At 40.7% G+C, this 16,262-nt stretch overlaps 1 protein-coding gene across 1 annotated transcript in view; it reads left to right on the plus strand.

Moving 5' to 3' along the window:
- The window catches only part of LOC126335707 (Down syndrome cell adhesion molecule-like protein 1 homolog), a 371,152-nt gene that overhangs the window by 264,200 nt on the left and 90,690 nt on the right, over positions 1-16,262 (plus strand). The window contains exons 10-11 of the mRNA XM_049999164.1: positions 1,464-1,892; positions 6,941-7,179. Coding sequence (XP_049855121.1) covers positions 1,464-1,892; positions 6,941-7,179 — 668 coding nt within the window. The remainder of the gene's footprint in view (positions 1-1,463; positions 1,893-6,940; positions 7,180-16,262) is intronic.

A 16,262-nucleotide genomic window follows, 5' to 3' on the forward strand; every position in this document is an offset into this window, starting at 1 on the left:
GAACCGCGGTGTTGGCCATCGAATGGCGCTAGCTGCGCAGCATTTGTGCACCGCCGCCGTCAGTGTCAGCCAGTTTGCCGTGGCATACGGAGCTCCATCGCAGTCTTTAACACTGGTAGCATGCCGCGACAACGTGGACGTGAACCGTATGTGCAGTTGACGGACTTTGAGCGAGGGCGTATAGTGGGCATGCGGGAGGCCGGGTGGACGTACCGCCGAATTGCTCAACACGTGGGGCGTGAGGTCTCCACAGTACAACGATGTTGTCGCCAGTGGTCGGCGGAAGGTGCACGTGCCCGTCGACCTGGGACCGGACCGCAGCGACGCACGGATGCACGCCTAAACCGTAGGATCCTACACAGTGCCGTAGGGGACCGCACCGCCACTTCCCAGCAGATTAGGGACACTGTTGCTCCTGGGGTATCGGCGAGGACCATTCGCAACCGTCTCCATGAAGCTGGGCTACGGTTCCGCACACCGTTAGGCCGTCTTCCGCTCACGCTCCAACATCGTGCAGCCCGCCTCCAGTGGTGTCGCGACAGGCGTGAATGGAGGGACGAATGGAGACGTGTCGTCTTCAGCGATGAGAGTCGCTTCTGCCTTGGTGCCAATGATGGTCGTATGCGTGTTTGGCGCCGTGCAGGTGAGCGCGACAATCAGGACTGCATACGACCGAGGCACACAGGGCCAACACCCGGCATCATGGTGTGGGGAGCGATCTCCTACACTGGCCGTACACCTCTGGTGATCGTCGAGGGGACACTGAATAGTGCACGGTACATCCAAACCGTCATCGAACCCATCGTTCTACCATTCCTAGACCGGAAAGGGAACTTGCTGTTCCAACAGGACAATGCACGTCCGCATGTATCCCGTGCCACCCAACGTGCTCTAGAAGGTGTAAGTCAACTACCCTGGCCAGCAAGATCTCCGGATCTGTCCCCCATTGAGCATGTTTGGGACTGGATGAAGCGTCGTCTCACGCGGTCTCCACGTCCAGCACGAACGCTGGTCCAACTGAGGCGCCAGGTGGAAATGGCATGGCAAGCCGTTCCACAGGACTACATCCAGCATCTCTACGATCGTCTCCATGGGAGAACAGCAGCCTGCATTGCTGCGAAAGGTGGATATACACTGTACTAGTGCCGACATTGTGCATGCTCTGTTGCCTGTGTCTATGTGCCTGTGGTTCTGTCAGTGTGATCATGTGATGTTTCTGACCCCAGGAATGTGTCAATAAAGTTTCCCCTTAATAGGACAATGAATTCACGGTGTTCTTATTTCAATTTCCAGGAGTGTAGATATTCACATAATGGAAGCATGGAATTTTGCATTGTGCTATTGAAATGACATTGAAACTGCTAATTCAATATATAGATTTACTGAATAAATAGAGTTCAAAACTTAAAAGTCAAAAGTACCACAGGCAAAATACTTATTTGAATATTTGCTTCTTTCTCCAGTTCCTGCAAGGTTTTCCACATCTCTTCAGAATGTGACTGTTGCTAAAGGTGGGACAGCTGCAATTGATTGTGTGGCAAGAGGTGACAAGCCCATAACAGTAAAATGGTTTCATGGTGGGGATCTGTTTGAGGCACATAACCATCCAAGGGCTGATGTCAGTGAAGAAAGCTTGGAGTTTGGTATACACTCAAGAATAACACTGAAAAATGTTCTTCGAAATGATACTTCAGCATTCTTGTGTCATGCAGATAACCAATATGGGAATGATCAATCAGAGATCTGGGTCATTGTTCAAGAAGTTCCTGAGCCACCTGGAAATCTTCATGTGCTCAACTTTAGTAGCAGAGCTGTAAATCTCACATGGGAGCAACCTTACAGTGGCAACAGTCAAATCACTGTATATACTGTTCAGCATAAGCACAAATTAGGTAAGGTTTGGTTGGATCAAGAGACTGATTATGCTGCTAAAACATGTGCAGAAAATTACCTGCAAATGTTGTAGAACTTGTCAAAACAATCACACTAGAGGTTTCAGTGAAATTCTGGATAGACTAATGTTGTAGGCACATAAAAAACACATCTGTGATGAACATCTTGGCCCTCACTTAAACATTGCCGTAATGATTGATGACCACCCAGAAACCATATCACCACATATCTTACAAAGAAGTTCAAAAAATTTGTAAAATTAATAAAATGTTTAATAAGGAGTGGTTCACTTTATTTGTCCATCAGCAGACAAAAATAAGTAGCCTACAACAAAATAGACAAGAATTTCATAACAAGATCATAATCTGTGTGTTATCCAAAATTTATTTTGAAATTTATTAACTACTGTATCTTAGTAATATTTTTGGATTAGAGCATATTACAGACTTCTTGCTCATACGAAGCTCTCTATAAGGACTTAGTAGACTCAGTTATACTTATGTGTTATAATCCTTGTCATCCATGGCTTTAATGTTGTAATTGCAACATTCAGTAAAAAGTGCTTATTGCCAGATATGCCAGTGTCAAAAACAATATACCTGTTGCAGAGAAATTTTTTCTCATGTTGTTCTTGATCTGATGAAAGATTATTCAGTCAACATAGTTTTAAGCTTCTGGTCAAAGATTAGGAATGATTGGTCTAGATGCCAAGAAGTTCAGGGAATTATCCATAATGGTTACTACTAGTCTCACTGTTGGACATTTTAATCATAAAACTAACCACCTAACCTGACATATTGTCATGAGAGCTTCCAACATTAATCTTCAGTGCTGTTATAATCTTAATGTGTTGGTAAACCGTTCCACATCTTATCATATTTGAGTTTCCTTTTGAACGCACAGCTATAATATAAACTGCTTGTGCTCAAGCTTGTCAAAAATGAATGGAATGGCACCATTATATCACTTGAACAATATATTCCAACAGCAGTCTAATGATCCTGGTTGCCAATTCATTAGTTCTACAGTTGTACAGAAACAATACCTTCTTTGATTAATCACATCAGAGCATGTTAATACCACAAAAACTTTGGCTTACATTTCATTATTATACCTTAAAATTATTTTCTGCACTACTTCACATTTGGCACTTCTGTGAATAATTCAATGAAATTATCATGTTCATACAGAAGTAGGAAATGCTGGTAGAATATAAAGAAATAAACGAATAAAAATAGTCGCTCATTGATTATTGGATACAATGAATAGTTGGTACACAAATATCTAATGATATTTAATAAATGTTTTCCTTAAATGCACCAGTGATGAGAATAAACTTCTTCATAGTACACACACACACACACACACACACACACACACACACACACACACACACACACACACACACACACACACACAAGCACGCACACACACACACACACACACACACACACACAAAGACAGACAGACAGACAGACAGAGATTATCCATGTGATCCACTTGGAGCCCTATTGTGCTTATAAACTGGCAATATGTTTCAGAGTACCACTCTGTGACATTGAAGCTGTGTTTATGTTTGTGGCAGTGAATTCTGGAAGAGAACACAAATTATACATTGTGCTACTATGTTCCAGATCTCGTTTTTATGCCTATACACCACTCAAAAACTCAACTCTGAAAAGAGTAGCATTTTTTGTTCTGCTCTAATAACATTTGCAATTCCTTGTCTTGGTCAAGTTTTCCCACATTTTGCAATATTTTCACTTCTGTTTATTGTATTCTTGCTTTCCTATGACAAGTTGCTAATTATGAGCCAGATGTGTTTTAATGTCGTTAAAAATTGTGTGGGATACAATAAAGTTTTAATTGTTGAGACTGACGGTTACCTATAAATTAAAAAAAAATTGCTAATCTAAATTACAGTACTAGTTAAGTTTTCATGCTAAAATGTTCCTGATGATATTCATACTGTACCTTTACTTAATACATACACATTTCCTGTGATAAGAATTATTTTAAGTGCAATTTGATGATAACTATTGGGTAACAGAAACAAAGAATGATCATCCATATAGCCCTGACACGTCATATAACATCCAAAGTACATCTGAAAAGTTTTGTGAACAGTCTTTGAAAATAAAGAAAACAAGAGCCACAAAGAAAAGACCTTTACTTGCCTTCAAAGTAATCACCATTAGCCACAACACACCTCTGACATTGGTTGTTCGAAACTGTCAGCAAACACTTCTTGGTGATTCACTCAAAGCACCATGGTCACATATTGCTGGATGTCTGCAATGTCTGCAAATGTTCATGAACAATAGTGCTTACACTGTGTTTGCATATCCTCAACTCTTCTGCTCTCATTCTAAAAGGCACCTGCTGATCATCACACTCATCCAATGTTGTCTGCGATTGTACATATTGACCTGAATATGGTTCATCCTCAGCATCAGCCTTTCCATCTCTAAAACATTCAAACCACTGAGACATACACTTTCTTCTCACTGTTTCAACACTATACACTTGCACTATTATTCTAAGAGTGTCTGCCACTGTTTTCTGTAATTTAAAGCAAAACATCATGTTAATGCATTATGCAATTTTGCAATGACCCAAGTGTGATTGGTGGTCAGGCTGTCTTTGACAATGAGAGCAGAGCAGTTGAAGATAAGCAAAGACAGTGCAAGCACTGTAGTTCATGAACACTTGCAGCCATTGGTGTTTTGATGTTAGCATACTTATTTCTGTTCTCTCAGAAAAGTATGGTTATCTTGTGCAGAGTATTCATTTGTAAATAACTAAATTGTTTTATCTGGATTCTTAGTGTGACAGCTTTTATTCATCCAACAATTACTCCATGTTGTTGTTGTTGTTGTTATGGTCTTCAGTCCAGAGACTGGTTTGATGCAGCTCTCCATGCTACCCTGTTCTGTGCAAGCTTCTTCATCTCTGAGTAACTACCACAACCTACATCCTTCTGAATCTGCTCAGTGTATTCATCTCTTAGTCTCCCTCTACAATTATTACCCTCCACACTTCCCTCCAATACTAAATTGGTGATGGCTTGATGCTGCAGAACATGTTCTATGTGCCACAAATTCCTCTTCTCCCCAATTCTATTCAGTATCTCCTCATTAGTTATATGATCAACCCATATAATCTTCAGCATTCTTATGTAGCATGATATTTTGAAAGTTTCTATTCTCTTCTTGTCTAAACCATGTATAATCCATACTTCATTTCCATACATGGCTACACTCCATACAAATACTTTCAGAGAGGACTTCCTGAAACTTAAATCTATACTTAATGTTAACAAATTTCTCTTCCTCAGAAATGCTTTCCTTGCTATTGCCAGTCCACATTTTACATCCTCTCTATTTCAACCATCATCAGTTATTTTGCTACCCAAATAACAAAACTCATCTACTACCTTAAGCTTCTCATTCCCTAATCTAATTCCCTCGGCATCACCTGATTTAATTAGACTACATTCCATTATCCTCATTTTGCTTTTGTTGATGTTCATCTTACATCCTCCTTTCAAGACACTGTCCATTCCGTTCAGCTGCTCTTCCAGGACCTTTGCTGTCTCTGATAGAATTACAATGTCGTCGGCAAACCTCAAAGTTTTTATTTATTTTCCATGGATTTTAATTCCTACTGCAGATTTTTCTGTTGTTTCCTTTACTGCTTGCTCAACATACAAATTGAGTAACATAAGGGATAGGCTACAAATATGTCTCACTCCCTTCTCAACCACTGCTTCCATTTCATGCACTTCGACTCTTATTACTGCCATCTGATTTCTGTACAAATTGTAAATAGCCTTTTGCTTCCTGTATTTGACTCATGTCACCTTCAGAATTTGAAAGATTGTATTCCAATCAGCATTGTCAAAAGCTTTTTCTAAGTCTACAAATGCTAGAAAAGTAGGTTTGCCTTTCCTTAATCTATCTTCTAAGATAAGTCATAAGGTCAGTATTACCTTGCATATTCTAACATTTCTATGGAATCCAATCTGATCTGCCCTGAGGTCAGCTTTTATCAGCTTTTTCATTTGTCTGTACAGAATTCCTGTCAGTATTTCGCAGCAATTACTTATTAAGCTGATAGTTTGCTAATTTTCACAGTTGTCAAGACCTGTTTTCTTTGGGATTGGAATTATTATGTTCTTCTTGAAGACTGGTGGCATTTTACCTGTCACATACATCTTGATCACCAGATGGTAGAGTTTTAAGGTTCATAAATTTCAAGTTCTACAATTTTTTATTTTATTTTATTTTATTTTATTTTATTTTATTTTTTTTTTATTTTTTTTTATTTTTTTTTTTTTTTTTTACTTGTAGTAGGCACTGTCACTGACCACATTTTACAAACACTTGCTAAGTTCCATGTTGTTATTATTTCTTACTTGACAGTCAGGTTTAAAGCCCCAAGTTTTACTTTGATTAAGTTTTCAATGCAATAAAGCATCCAAAGATAGAGCAAAAATATAATTAAGAATCAGGGAAATCAAAGGCAGCAAGTGCTATACGTACAGCAAATAGTCAGTAAATGCAACATAATGCTAAAGATTTGGCATGGCAGATAGAAAATGCAGTAGAAACATCATAACACCAATAGATTAAATTTACTCTGCAACACAAACATCTTTATCATTGACTGTTTGGTAATAATTTTGCACTGCTGACAATATTTCAGATCTATGCATGAAGCACATTGAATATAAAGGATCCAATGAGTATGTCACTATGCAAAATTCCTGAAGGATTTGTGTCTATGTTTGCATGTGAAAGAGCGAGAGAGAGAGAGAGAGAGAGAGAGAGAGAGAGAGAGAGAGAGAGAGAGAGAGAGAGAGAGAGCACGTCCATATGGCCAATACTATCTCTTTAATGAGAGAAGGATATGATAAATCCCAAAAGCAGAACTGCTTTGAAGGTTATCACAGTAAGTTAGGGTATTAAAAGTCCTCTGAAAGGCTAATATGCTCATTTTGTTAATAACATCCTTTTCAGACATAATCATTGGTTTTCTTGTGTAGTGGCATGGGAGAAGAATGTTTCTCAGATGACTGTTCCGGGTGATCAGACTTTTGCGAGTATCACTGGACTGCAGCCAGCTAATAGCTACCATTTTAGAGTTACAGCAAGAAACAGTCTTGGATCTTCAAATGCTAGTGATACAATTACAGTAACCACTGCAGAAGAAGCTCCTGGAGAAGCACCACAAGAAATAAGAGTCAGAGCTGTCAGCTCAGAAAGTCTTCATGTAAGCTGGAAGGTAAATTTCCTGTTACGCAAGTGTGTTAAAGACAAATATGATAAGCAAAACAACTAGATTCCATTATCAGGTGCAGTCCCATGAATAATAAAGCAATTGTAATGGATATAAATTTTCCAAAACTAGTTATGAAGTGAATAAATTAACCTACAGTAGCGGAGGATGATAATATTTTTATATCTGATGCAAACTGTAATTCGATGTCCTCTTTTAATGTCTATAGCTATTACTCTGTAACCAAGTTGTTTATTGTAAATGCTTCTGGATTAAAGAAGACCATTCACTGAAAAGGAGAAACCCTGAGTCGTGGATAGGTATATACAAAAGGAAACTTTCTACCTTTCACAGTAAGCCTTTTAAGCCTTTTTTGAGCTGGTGTCAAACACACACACACACACACACACACACACACACACACACACACACACACATGGGCTTCACATGTGTGCTGGTGGACACACAGTGCCAGTGCTCCATTTCACTAGGTGGACTAGATTGTATCAGTTGCGATGGAGGTTGTGTCAGGTGGGGTGTTTGAGGGAGAGAGAGGCAGTGGGAGACAGGAAGAGGAGGCAGCCAGTTTGCCAGGTAGGAATCCAGGAGAGAGGGGCGGCAGGTGCATGGGCTAGGCATGCAATGCACAGTTGCCTGAGCCAGAGGGGAAAAGTGAAGTCTGGATGTGAACTGGGAGGGGGCAGGGGGTGACAAGATGGAGAAAGGAGAAACTGTTGGGTGGGGTGTGTGAGGACAGTCGGTTACCAGAGACTGGCACCAGGAAAATTACGAGAAAAGAGGATGTGTTGCAAGGGTAGCTCCCATTGGCGTGGTTCACAGAAGCAGGTATATGAGGTAAGGATCTAGATGTCTCATGTTGTGAATGAATTATATTGAAGCACTATACGCTCAGCTGCATGTTGTGCAACTACGTGGTCAGCTGTGCTCTTGGCAATAGGTTGGCAGTGGCCATTCATCCTGTGGACAGCAGTTGGTAGTCATACTGACACAGAAAGCTGTGTAATGTTTGCAGCAGAGTTGGTTGATGACATGGTTGCTTTCACAGGTGGCTGGGCCTCTCATGGGGTATGATAAGCCTGTGACAGGACTGGAGTATGAATCATTGGGTGGGTTGATTGGGCAGGTGTTGCGCTTTGTTTTACCGCAAGGATATGATACCTGTGGCATGGGGCTGGGAGAGGGAGTGACATAGTGGGGGACTAGGATGTTGTGTAAGTTGGGTGGGTGACAAGGCACCACTGTAGGAGGGAAGGACATGATGAGAGGTAATGATATGGTTTGGCTGTTCCAGTCCAGGGTGATGTTGGGCGACGAGGAAGGTGTTCCTTTGCAGCTGATTCTTGGGGGTGGTGGGAGGATTGATGGCATAGAAAATCTGTGGACTAGGTTTGGGAGGTAGTGTGAGTCTTTGAAGGCCATACAGGACAAAGGAGTTATCATCACTACTGCACATATGCTTTTTTTTTTAAAAAAAAAAAAGGAGAGATGGCAGCTGTTAAAACTCACACACACACACACACACACACACACACACACACACACACACAAATACAAATGCACACACACAACAGTAGTCTCAGGCAACTGAAACCACACAGTGAGCAGCAGCACCAGTGCATGAAGAGAGTGGCAACTTGGTGGGGGTAAGGAGGAGACTGGGGTGGTGGGGGAGGGGGGAGCGTAGTATGGTGGGGGTGGTGGACAGTGAAGTGCTGCAGATTAGATGGAGGGCAGTGGAGAGGTGGGGGCGGGGGGGGGGGGAGTGAAGGAGAAGTAGAAAGACTGGATGTGATGGAGGAATGACAGCTGTGTAATGTTGAAATGGGAAGAGGGAAGAGGCTGGACGAGTGAGGACAATGACTAATGAAGGTTGAGGCCAGGATGGTTATGGGAATGTAGGATGTATTGCAGGGAAAGTTCCCACCTGCACAATTCAGAAAAGCTGGTGTTGGTGGGAGAGATCAATATAGCACAGACTGTGAAGCAGTCATTGAAATGAAAGATGTCATATTTCGCAGCGTGTTCAGCAACGGGATGGTCCACTTGTTTCTTGGCCACAGTTTGTCAGTGGCCATTCATGTGGATAGACAGCTTGTTGGTTGTCATGCACACATAGAATGCAGCACAGTGGTTGAGCTTAGCTTGTAGGTCACATTACTGCTTTCACTGGTAGCCCTGCCTTGGTGATGTTTGTCACTGGACTGGAGTAGGTAGTGGTGGGAGGATGATTGCATCTAGGTCTATTACAGGGTATGATCTATGAGGTAAGAGGGTGGGAGCAGGGGTTGTGGAAGGATGGACAAGTACATTGAGTAGGTTTGGTGGATGGTGGAATACCACTGTGGGAGGGATGGGAAGGGTAGTGGGCAGGACATTTATCATTTCAGGGCATGATAAAAGGTAGTCAAAACCCTGACAGAGAACATAATCCAGTTGTCCAGTCCTGGGTGGTACTGAGTTATGAGGGGAAAGCTCCTCTGTGGCTGGATGGTGGGACTTTGAGAGGTGGTGGGAGACTGGAAAGATAATGTGTGGGAGATATGTTTCTGTGCAAGGTTGGGAGATAACTTATGGTCTATGTAGGCTTCAGTGAGACCTTTGGTATATTTCAAGAGGAGCCAGTCATCACTGCAGATGCAATGACCATGGGTGGCTAGGCTGTATGGAACCGCTGTTGAACTGGATGTATTGCTGGTGGTTAGTAGGTTTGATATGGACAGACCACCACCTACTCCAGTCAGGTCACCAACTCACTTATCCTGTCAAAGGTAGGGTTACCTGTGAAACATACAAGCTAAGCTGCAACCACTGTGCTGCATTCAATGTGGGCATGTCTGTCCCCATGAATGGCCATCGACAAACTGTGGCCAAGAAACAAGTAAACTACCCTCTAGCTGAAATGCAGTCAAACATGACATCCTTCATTTCAATGATTGCTTCACATCCTGTGCGATATGGATCCTTTCCACCAACACCAGCTTTTCAGAATCATGCAGGTGGAAACTTTCCCTGCAATACATCCTACATTCCCCTAGCCCTCCTGGCCTCTTCCAACTCCAGCACTACACAGCCGTCATTCCTCCATCACACCCAGTCATATACTTCTCTCCTTTTCCTGTACTTCGCCCCCCCAAACCCCCCCCCCCCCCCCCCCCTCCGCCCCCCACCCTGCATCTCCACTGCCCTCTGTCTAACGTGCAGCACTTCACTGTCTGCGACCCACACCACACTACTATTCCTTCCCCTCCCTGCCCTAGCCTCCTCCTTACCCCCACCCACTCGCCACTTGTATCACCCACTGGTGCTGCTGCTTGCAGAGTGGTTTCTGTTCCCTGAGACTGCAGTCATGGCCGAAAGCTATACTTGTGACAGTTTTTTTTGTTGTGCCTGTCTGCAACTCCGCATCTCCGCTATCTGGTGAGTAGCAACTTTCCTTTTTGTAATATTGTTACATTCCATCCTGGATTTTCCACTGTTTGATTAAAACACTGTAATTATGTATCTATAGTTTCAACATTAGTTTACAAACAACCTAAATTCAAAATGGTCCTTTAAAAGGCTCATAAGGTTTTATATTGAAGTATCCTTTTTTTGAATTGAAAATGCATTCTTTTAACTGAATTATATGTCATAGTCACGATGAATGCAACATTATTAAAATTCCCTCAATGTGATCCATTTATTCACATGTTTGTGGCATTGATATATGTGCAAGAGCTCAGTTGCAAAATATAGAGCATCCATTAATTTGCAGTGATTACAAAACCTAGAAACTAACACAAACACACACACACACACACACACACACACACACACACACAAATATTTTAAATGCAAAAGGCAATATGTAGCTACTAGAGGTCTGCAACTGGTGTTTATGCTCACTCAAATTGCTCAGTATATGTGAACTGAGAGGGCAACTTCCATGATGCTTGTTCGAGTGCCATGCACTCGAATTGCCCCTTTGTCAACTATAGTTACCCAAGCACAGTTTGCCAGCTGTAGGAGCATGGCACATGAATGCGAGATGAAGGAGAGTATAAAAGAAAAAAATAATTCAAAATAATATATCCTGAGCATGGAAAATGACAGTTGTAACAATGTCTGGGAAAGACTTTCATTAATAACTGATAAAGATGTCGGCTATATGTGCTGTGGCACGTGCTCTGCTCTCCTGTCTTACACAGCAGCCATCACACATCTGAAGACACTTTTCTGCAGAATACGACAAATATAAGTTTATGAAGCATCAGCAGTTTCAGTGAAAGCTGTAGTAAATACAAAGGTGCATAGAGTTGTGAGTTGGAGACCTTCATCTATTTACTTTAACATTAGGTGTAGGATTTCATGCTTGCAAATGTTGGTTCAGAATTGTCACATGTAGACATTTCCAACATTTTGCCTCATCCTATGATTGTAGCAAAAAGCACTGAAAGACAAACCAATAAAATATGAGTGAGTTTGATGCTCAATATTATCCAGGCAATAGACATGAATGCATGTGGATGTGTAGTGGATATATGGACCGATACAAATTGGAAAATATATTGCCCGTACAGTATTGCGCACTTTGCTTATCAGGCTAAGGCACTGCGAAATATGGTACTGGTACAGCTCACTTTTCTGAGGGAAAACAAGTGATGAATTTATTTTGAGCTACATTGAGGAAACATTATTCAAACTATTAGGAGTAAATCCCCAGCATCTTAATGTGATTTCATTTGCCACTGATGAAGACAGTAATATATATAATGCACTGCAATCCTTTCAGCATTATGTATGCATTACACATGATTTGAATACAATCCAGAAACACATGTTGGTTGACAATTATTTGATAAATGGGCTTAGAGTGGTTTACTCCATGACTTATGCTGCTACAGATAGTGTCAGTTTCATGAAGAATACTGTTGATGAGAATTGGATACAGATAAGCTTGAAGCAAGAAATGGAGAGTAAGTGGAACAGCTTGTTTAGAATGGTACACTATGTAATAAGACAGTATGACAAAATCATGGAACTGCTTCCAGACAGAGGCATCTCTGAAAAACTTACTGGTTATAACAACAACACTGCAAAAGAACTATTGAAATTTTTAGAGTCATTCAAAGATGCAACTGGAAACTTGGGAGCTGAAAATTTCCCAACAATTCAGTTTGTTTTGTCATGGGTGTACAAACTGAAAAGACATTGTGCAGAGATACATATGATGAAATTGCTATAGACACACTGCATGTCCAGAAAATGAAAATTTTGCTTAATTGCAAAGCTGGTTTCAGTGTTACTGATATTTTGGCAGTGCGTTACAACAGTTGTATTATCATCTGTTAACATCTATTAACTGCTGATACTATGAGTGCTGAAACAGTGCTGTCTCCATCTCACAGATGAGTAAGTCAAAATTCGGACATTGCACAGAATAGTAACAATTCTGTAGTCTCCCTTCCGATTATTGGAAATGATGTCTGTTTCTGATATTGGTGAGATTTTAAATACTGCATACTGAGTATGTGATGAAATGTGTTTCTGATAAGTTAGAACAAAATTATAACTTGGCAGTAATATCTTACACTGTTTTTGTTATATTTGTAAATATTTATTTCTGACTGTTGAGAGAATGCCATCTGCACTCGTCAGCCAAGAAAATGAAGTCTCTGTTTTCAGAATGAGTAGGCTGTAGGTATGCCACACTCAATCTGCCCACAAAGCTAACTTTTATTTAACCCGAATGTATACTCTTGACAATGAAGATCTGTTTGAGAAGTGATAGTGTAACCCTAGTCTCTTTCCCAAACTGTCAAATTTAGCGAAAAAAAAGTCTTTTCTTCCATACTCAAATGTGAATAGCAAAAGAAATTCCATTGTGGTTTGATACAATATCTCGGGCAGACGACACAAACTTGATCTGAATTGAGTCTATTCATTGTAATTATGACAACAGGGAATAATTTGGAGACAATTTTGTTCTTGTTAGATTTCTAATTTGCTAGAGGCCCAAGTTCATGTATGTACATGTGAGCCAGTAATGCAGATAGTGTTATAACAAACAGCAATGTTACAAAAATTGGTAGTTATATAGTTTTCCTTATTGGCTAAACCACACTATTTTCTCTTATGAATCATAATGGTGTCACTGTTAGACACTACCATACAGGAATATGCATCTACAGCATAACTAAGTTGATTTGACAATAGATTCATCTGCTTATGGGAACATGTCAGAAGGGACATCACCCTGCAGACACACATAGCTGCTATTAAAATGAGGCGCAACAGCAATGAGGCAAGTGCGCCAGACCCAGTGGCCTCTGCCCTGCGCATGGTGCCTCATTCAATCACAGCCTCCTTGCTTCGAATATTTGTACTTGAGAAAGCCATGCCAAGCTCAGTGGGCTCGAGCAAGCATAAATGAGTGAAACACCCTGTTTGCGGACCTCTTGTATGTACACCTTTATTACAAAAGCTACATTATGGCGTATGGCAGAGGCTATTTTGTGCACCACTGTCATTTTCCACCCTTTCCTCTTCCAGCCCCTAATGGTGCCTGTTGAGCTTTAATCTCTCTAATTTTATCTTCACGATATGCACATAGGAGGAGGTAATACATTACTTGACTCTTCAAAGAACATATGCTCATTTTATTTTAACATAAACCACACCATAATGTGCATCTGCTACTGGAGCTGGATGCTAATATCTGTGACACTTTCATACTTACTAAATGAACCTGATATTAAATGTTCTGCTCTTCTTTGGATCGTCTCTATTTCTTCTAACGAATTTCTCTGGTATGGTTATGGGACGAGTAATACTCAAGTACTGCTTGAACAAAGGTTTTTCATGTTGCATTATTTGTGACTGGACTACATTTCTTGTGGATTCTCCTGGTTAATTTCAGTCTGGCTTCTACCTTTTCTATGACTAGTTTTAGGAGTCCATTCAATATTAAATCACTCCATACATATACTCTCAGGAGTTTAATGGATGTAACTGCTCCCAGTGCCTGTTCTAAAATCATGTAATCATTCAATAAAGTGCCTTTCTATCCATTAAAGTGCCGTATGCTATATTTTTTATGTTGAGAATCAGCTGCCAATCCCTGCAACAACTGTTGATCCAAGTATATAATCCAAATGGAAATAAACATACTTAGAACTGTTTATTTCACCATGAAGCTTTTTTGGTTAGTTTCAACCACATTTATCATGAATGGTATCCACATTAAAAAAACGAAGCAATGCTATTTGAAAGATAATGTTCCCACTATTCTGTTAATCTTGTAGGAGAATCCTTGCACATTACTAAAATACATACACCTGTCCACTGTTCTACAAAATAACTGTGTCCATGTGACAAGGTCCTCTGCTTTCCACATAGTGTTTTGTTTGGTGTGTTAGGTTTCTTGTCTACATTTTGCCTTAGAATGTGTAAATGATCACACAAAACATGTAGGTTGGTATTATAACAGAAACAACATTAATAAACATTGTGGCTGAGCCTGATAGAAATAATTTTTGAACGAATGTATTTTAACAAAAATTAAAATAATATCACTACTACATCAATAAATGTGATTATCTAACCACATTTTGGAAACAACAATCCCATTTTTTGCACAACTTAGGTAAAAGTGTCATACCTGATTAAACTTGTCTTCTGGCAATCATATTTTCAAGATCTAACCTGTTTATAATGACTGGTTCTGCTTTATTTCACTCTATCTAATACAACAAATCATAACAGTTGTCACTACATCTACATCTACATGTCTACTCTGTGCCTGGCAGAGGTTTCATCGAACCACACTCATGCTATCTCTCCACCACTCCACTCCCGAACAGCGCGTGGGAAAAACGAACACCGAAACCTTTCTGTTCGAGCTCTGATTTCTCTTATTTTATTTTGATGATCATTCCTAACTATGTAGGTTGGGCTCAACAAAATATTTTCGCATCCGGAAGAGAAAGTTGGTGACTGAAATTTCATAAAAAGTACTCGCCGCGACGAAAAACGTCTTTGCTGTAATGACTTCCATCCCAACTCGTGTATCATATCTGCCACACTCTCTCCCCTATTACGTGATAATACAAAACGAGCTGCCCTTTTTGCACCCTTTCGATGTCCTTCGTCAATCCCACCTGGTAAGGATCCCAGACCGTGCAGCAATATTCCAACAGAGGACGAACGAGTATAGTGTAAGCTGTCTCTTTAGTGGACATGTTCCATCTTCTAAGTGTCCTGCCAATGAAATGCAACCTTTGGCTCGCCTTCCCCACAATATTATCTATGAGGTCTTTCCAACTGAATTTGTTCGTAATTTTAACACCCAGGTACTTACTTGAATTGACAGCCTTGAGAATTGTTCTATTTATCGAGTAATCGAATTCCAACGGATTTCTCTTGGAACTCATGTGGATCACCTCACACTTTTCGTTATTTAGCGTCAACTGCCACCTGCCACACCATACAGCAATCTTTTCTAAATCACTTTCAAACTGAAACTGGTCTTCGGATGACCTTACTAGACGTTAAATTACAGCGTTATCTGCGAACAACCTAAGAGAACTGCTCAGATTGTCACCCAGGTCATTTATATAGATCAGGAACAGCAGAGGTCCCAGGACGCTTCCCTGGGGAACACCTGATATCACTTTAGTTTTACTCGATGATTTGCCATCTTTTACTACGAACTGCGACCTTCCTGACAGGAAATCACGAATCCAGTCGCACAACTGAGATGATATCCCATAGGCCCGCAGCTTGATTAGAAGTCACTTGTGAGGAATGGTGTCAAAAGCTTTCCGGAAATCTAGAAATACGGAATCAACTTGAGGTCCCCTGTCAATAGCGGCCATTACTTCGTGGGAATAAAGAGCTAGCTCTGTTGCACAAGAACGATGTTTTCTGAAACCATGCTGATTATGTATCAATAGATTGTTCCCTTCGAGGTGATTCATAATGTTTGAATACAGTATATGATCCAAAACCCTACTGCAAATCGACGTCAATGATATAGGTTTGTAGTTCGATTGATTACTCCTACTACTCTTCTTAAACACTGGTGCAAC

Source organism: Schistocerca gregaria, chromosome 2 (genome assembly GCF_023897955.1).
Source record: "Schistocerca gregaria isolate iqSchGreg1 chromosome 2, iqSchGreg1.2, whole genome shotgun sequence".
NCBI classification, from domain to species: domain Eukaryota; kingdom Metazoa; phylum Arthropoda; class Insecta; order Orthoptera; family Acrididae; genus Schistocerca; species Schistocerca gregaria.